The sequence below is a fragment of the Rhopalosiphum padi genome, chromosome 1 (assembly GCF_020882245.1).
Source record: "Rhopalosiphum padi isolate XX-2018 chromosome 1, ASM2088224v1, whole genome shotgun sequence".
Lineage (NCBI taxonomy): Eukaryota > Metazoa > Arthropoda > Insecta > Hemiptera > Aphididae > Rhopalosiphum > Rhopalosiphum padi.
Genome location: NC_083597.1, coordinates 1475343 through 1481673, shown reverse-complemented (window position 1 = coordinate 1481673; position 6331 = coordinate 1475343). Strand labels below are relative to the sequence as shown.

General features: G+C 28.8%; 1 protein-coding gene across 1 annotated transcript; it reads right to left on the bottom strand.

Annotated features, from left to right (window-relative positions):
* Positions 1-326: 326 nt before the first annotated feature.
* Positions 327-6263, bottom strand: LOC132931641 (uncharacterized). Its single transcript, XM_060997576.1, has 9 exons — positions 6033-6263; positions 5440-5827; positions 5160-5380; positions 5024-5093; positions 4366-4927; positions 4158-4301; positions 3781-4086; positions 2843-3235; positions 327-1457 (listed from the first exon to the last, which is right to left on the bottom strand). Exons 2-8 carry the CDS (start codon positions 5781-5783, stop codon positions 2861-2863), a joined length of 2022 nt encoding a protein of 673 aa, XP_060853559.1. The 5' UTR covers positions 5784-5827; positions 6033-6263; the 3' UTR covers positions 327-1457; positions 2843-2860.
* Between the last annotated feature and the right edge of the window lie 68 nt (positions 6264-6331).

Genomic DNA, 6331 nt, shown 5'->3' with positions numbered 1-6331 from the left:
TTACCAATTTCTACCCATTCTGAGAATTATAGTTTGTTTCAGAGTAACAACAAGGTCAATAAGCTATCCTTCAGCTCGTCATTGTGAGTCATAGTGAAATGGTATGCAAATATAGAAATCAGAATCATTAATTATTAATATTATTACGGAGTAAATGTATATAATTACATTTGATGTTTTACTTTTATACATTATACATTTGTGTAAATATTATATATAATATAATATTTTTGACAAAAAATGTATTAGCTATCAAATTAACTAATCATAATTATTCTTATACTCTATTGGAATTAAATTAGGTTTATAACAAAAATTAAAAAGTATAGGTTTATATGATAAATTGTATTTTATATTATTAGTATCTCTACTAGCCAGCAAATAATAAAATATAAATGGCTGATATTCATAACCACAATGGTTTAAAATTACATTTTTAATATAAGACATTAATATTTAGTTTATGATATCCTATAAAATAAATACTTAAAATAATGTAAATTCAGCCCTCCAAAAAAACATAATATAGTTAGAGTATTAGCATATATATACTTTTAAAGGATTGTGCAGTAAACTGTAGTCAATCACACAATTTAAATAAAAATCTTCTAGGTAACATCAGAAGCAAAAACCGTTTGTTACAAATAGCTATTTGCATGACATTTTTGTATAAAAATTATTATTTTGTATACCTAGTATGTATATATGTTTTTGGGTTTTTGATCACTTTTGGTATTACTATATGGCTCAGTTGAACACTTCGTGATATAGTGGCGTATACGAGAAGTCGGTGTTGAATAGAATGTATTTGTATCATACAAAATAAGTTATTATTAATAAATTGTAGAAGGAGATCAAGAAAATAAAAATTTTATTGCAATTCTCAAAATAGATTGATTTACAAATTTCACTAATTTTAAATTATTATTATCTAATACAAATTATATGTATTTGTTTAAAAAATTAAAAACCCTCTTAATTGAAAAAATCTTGTATACGCCACTAGTATGACAAATCAATTATTACAATAAAAAGAAAATTTGCAATTTAATTTCTAAACATATTACTAACGAAAACAAAACAAAATATAATAATATTGCACATATATGACGCAGTACATCTTACAATTTTGACAAATAACAAATTTCAATAATTCAGTTTTTAATTAGAAATGTTTATATTAGTATGGGCCAACTGACATTTAAAATTAAAACTATAATTTATATATTCTCAATATTTTTTTGTCAAAATTATCACAGAAAACAATAACTTTAAATGTTATAGAAAAAATACTGATTTGAAAAATTCTTAATCCCATTTTTCATTTAGGTAAGTTATAGGTAATAAAAATATATTTACTTTAATTCTATATAGTAAAATATAGTCTGATATTTCTTATTTAATAGTATACCTAAAACATATTTCTTCTGTATTGACCCTGCATTCGCGATCTTGTCCTTAAAAATAAAATATAATATATTAATCATTACAATAATTTAATATTTAACTAGCAATAAAATATACAATTTATTATGCATGCACACATTAATGAATAATGAATATATATAAGTGTATGTAACACTTATGTACAGGAACAGATCTAGAAATTTAATAGGGGGGGGAATGAAAAATTTACTATTTCGAGCACATAAAAGCATAGACTTTAAAGTTTGTACTTAAGGCCTAAGAGAGGGGCTTCTGCCCTCATAGCCCCCCCCTTATAACCGCGCCTGCTTATGTATGATTTAGATTGTTAAAAATTAAAATATTAAAGACATTTGAACATAAAGAGATTAGTTAAATTAATTATGTCCACTAGGCAGTAATGGTGTAATTATTAACATAAATAGTGTTTTTACATTTAAATATTATGTGTAATTAGAAACTACTAATTATATTACATACATTTAAACAATGAAGCTGAATTAATAATTATAAATAAATGGCATGAGTTTAGCATGAATACAGTTTTAATGACTTAGATTAAAGTTATTTTTTATTTATTTTATTTTATTATCTTACAAAGAATTCAGTTATATCTATATATACTATTTAGATATATAAATAGATTGAATATTTATAAATATTTTAAATAGAAAACATTCTAAACAGTAAACAACATTTAATGATAAATAATTTTACAAAATGATATCCATCCATATACAGTAGAATCCGCTTAATTGGGACACATTGGGCCCCATTATCCAACTGTCCTAATTAACCGAATAACTAATAAACCAAAACTATTAAAGTGCATGTATGTACATACATAATAACTTTATTTTAAAAATACACACATACATACTTCATTTAAAAATTACATATTATTATTATTAGCAGTAGTACATTATATGAAGAAAAAGAAATGATTGACATAATTGACATAAGATATATGTACATTGTACATATTATACAATATACATACATATATAAATAAAATATAATAAAACCATAAAGATTAGATAAGAATGTAGAATATTTAGGTCAGAATATCTAGTTAGACACTTTTATTTTTATCCCTTTTAACCAATGGTTAGCCCCAAATAAACGAAGTTAAATTGCCTTAAACGAAAAGTTTAACTAACAAAATAGTTTGGGACTATGCCAATTTGTCCCTTTTATGTGGTGTCCTAAACAAGCAGACTCTACTGTATTATATTATTATGATTAAAAATAATCTTTTATGTAGGGCTCATAAGATGTTGTACATGTTAATATGCATTATAAAACTGATTTTTAAAAATATTGTACTTTCCATTTCCATCAACAAAGTAAAATGTAAAATATAATTAATAAACAATGTATAATAACAAACATGTTTTATAATCATTATTTATATTACCAGTAATTGTAGTGAAGTTTATATCAACAAGAAGTCTTTGAATGATTTTAAGGATTTAAGCTGTTTGCGTAGTGCTGATATAAGATCAGTTGGTTGCACTAGTAATGATATGTCTAATCCAACTGCATTCAGACGGTCTCTAACTTCAGTTTCTTTAAACAATAAGTTTAATGGGCGAGAATTTATCTCTGTTAGTGTCCAAGAAGTAAACGACAATCCATCTAAGGTAGGAGTGCGAGATGATAAGCCGTGAGCAGCAGCTAAACTATTTGGCAGTATATCTTTAATTTCAGCTGTACCACCTTCTTGGATGATTCCAAGATCTTGGCCTTGCTCTTGTCGGCGTACTACAAATACACGTCCACAAGGAACACGCCTAATAATTAATTCAACCTGAAATTACAAACATAAGACAATTTTTGGTGCGTTATCACATTAAATAGTAACTTATATTAAACATAAAGTAGAAATTCGGTAGTCTGATCAGTACATTAAGCTATTAATAGCAATAGCAAAGACGGCAAAAATTAATTACCTAAATATAACAAATGTATCTACAATTTTATTATCAAAGATACCTCTGCTCTTATCATGTTTGCTGTACCATGAATATTAATTGATATTGTTTTAAATAAAAGCTGAGAACACTACTTAAAAAAAATAACTGATTTATTTGCTAATAAATAATTTAATTTATTAAATAAAAATATTAAAAATTGATCTTTTTTAACACCCATTATTACATTGTATACATTATAATGTATTTGTTTTTGTAATATTTTTATCAGAACTACTAAATAAAGGCAATAGACCAAAATGTATTTGTCATTTAAATTCCCTTAAAAATATTTCCAAACCAGTAATCTAGATGAAACTTGGTCTAAATTCATCCAGACTATCGAAATTCTATGGCACTTCTATAGAAAAATTATACCAACATAGAGGCTTGGCCATGCTCGTATTAATTTATGAGCATCTGTTGAACATGTTACAGGTTTTCCAGCAACACTCAACAATTGATCACCTAAATGTAAAGCATTATGCAACATGGGATGTTCCTTCTGTTTCCATCCAGCAATCCAAACAGTTTGAAAGACATCAACCAAAGCAATAGTATTAATACAATCTTTACGTCTCAATTGTAACCGTACACCAGCGAGATGGGACATTTCTTTTCGTAGTTGGAGGACTTGCTTTTCACGAACAGTTAACCGACTTGGACTGAATAAATCTCTATTTTCTGTCTACATTTATCATACAAAAAATTTAAGTTATCAAGTAATGATAAATATTTTTAGATCCATAAAAAACTTACAGGGGTAAATGGTGTTGGAACTGGCTGTAACATATTGTGTGTACTACTATTTACTGCTACACGAATTCTATCAGCTCCTAATGCAGGGTGTGAGCTATCGCCGTTAACTTTTCGACGAGCACCACGACCTCGACCAATTGGTAACTACAAAAGAAGAAAACAATTTTAATAATATTTGGATTAAATATCCAAAGTTGTTGAATTTTACTTGAGATCTTATTGGTAATATCGCAATATCTGCAGGTACTGAATTGGATGAAGCAGGTGGTGGTCTAGACTGCATAGCTGTAGGTAATATTAAATGTTCATAATTACTAGTTCCTTCTTGATCAGTTATTGGAGGTATAATATCTTGTCTCTTTGTTCTTCTTCTATGCCAACCATCTTCTGGTTCAGCAATTCTGACTTTAATTCGTTGACCTTCATTTTGTACTTCACTGGTAGATCTTTGTGGCATGTCATCAACATTAGTTGTTCTATCACTAAATTCTGGATGACTACTAGACCTAGCACCACTAACAGATTCTTCTAAAATAGATGCATTTCGAACTGGATGGTGTCTACTATTCGACCTTGGAGAAGCAACATTTTCAGTTGTAGAACTAGTTGATCTACTGGGCCTAGGAGAATTTATTAATGGTTCAGATAATGTTTGAGATGATTGCTCATTTGTTTGGTTTAAAACTTGTTCCATTTGATTAAAATTAAATACTTGATTGTGATTTATTACTTCTACAATGGTAATATTATTCACTGGTTCACTGGGACTTCTACAACAAATAAATGTATAATTTATAAATCAATAAATAAAAACATTTAAGTATTATTTTCGGTCACAATATTTAATATTTACTCATTTTACTCACATTGGATTAGGGCTAATAGGTGGAGTTGAAAAAGTTTGTTCAATTTCTGAAGAAAGACCTTCATCTATACCTAACAACCAAATAACAATATTAATTTAAAAACAGTTTCTATCAACCATTTTTGGGTTAGCCACACCTATTGATTGAACTACTGAGACAACGGGTTCAACACCAGGTAAAACATTTGTTGACAAGTCCCGTAGCGGTGGTGGTGGCAGTGGAGAGTTGGGATCTCTAGTTGGTAATAGAGGGGGTCTAGACTCTGGTGGCTTGGTATAGACATTTTCTTTTGGGGACAATATATGCATTTCACGCAATTTCATGTCTAAACCTTGGACCCAATCCATCATCTGATTCCTATAAAGGTAAAATGTATTATTACGCAAATAGAGAATAATAACTAAGTGCACACTAACCATGAAGGAGCAGCTAAACGTACAACATCTGAGGTGAGGGTTACAACAAATTCATACTGGTACTGTTGTTGGTGATCACCTGCCATCACTGGTAAAGGACAAATAGTAGCAGAAACATGGACGGTATCTGATAATGGTACGGTATTATCTGGACGATGTGCAGCTGCTTTCTTTTGATCTACATAAAATTCTAACACTGGTTCTGTATCGTCGTGTATACAAAACACAGTCCATAGTTTCTGTCCACCAGTCAGTTTCAGAGCAGACTTCTTGTCAACACCAGCCGGTAGTTTTCTCAACCACGAGTTTTTGTGGATTTCCCTGAACTGCACTCCACTCATCATTAATGTAGTGACAGCAGTGAAGAAATGTTGATTACACAAATAGACTAATATGGAAAACATGGCAAATCAATATTATATGTTATCATGAATACTCGGGAATGAGAGGAATGCCATATAATTAACCATCAACATGGTAGAGGAGCAACTAATTAATTAAGTCATTAACTCTATTGAGTAATAACGAGTATTGATTTTAGCTATAGTTAAAGTAGAACATATGTTTTCTTAAGTGAATAATAAGGTACTTACAGTCATAACGTTGATTTCACAAATAATATATGTTTGCAATTGGACTTGCTATGATACTATGTTTTAGATGACGAAGACTACGATAGCATTCGCCATCGACTTAAAACGTCGCGACATCCGACGCGTAATACGTTTAAATTTGTGAAAATCATTTGAATTTACAGTAGAGAATTTAGTATCTTGTCAAAGGCGAATTGGAAAACGTCTTAACACTCTTAACAGTTAACACTTTTAATATTGACAGAATAAATTTTATTCTGTGATATTGACTGTCTTGTTTTGTTGTTTAAGTTATCGTT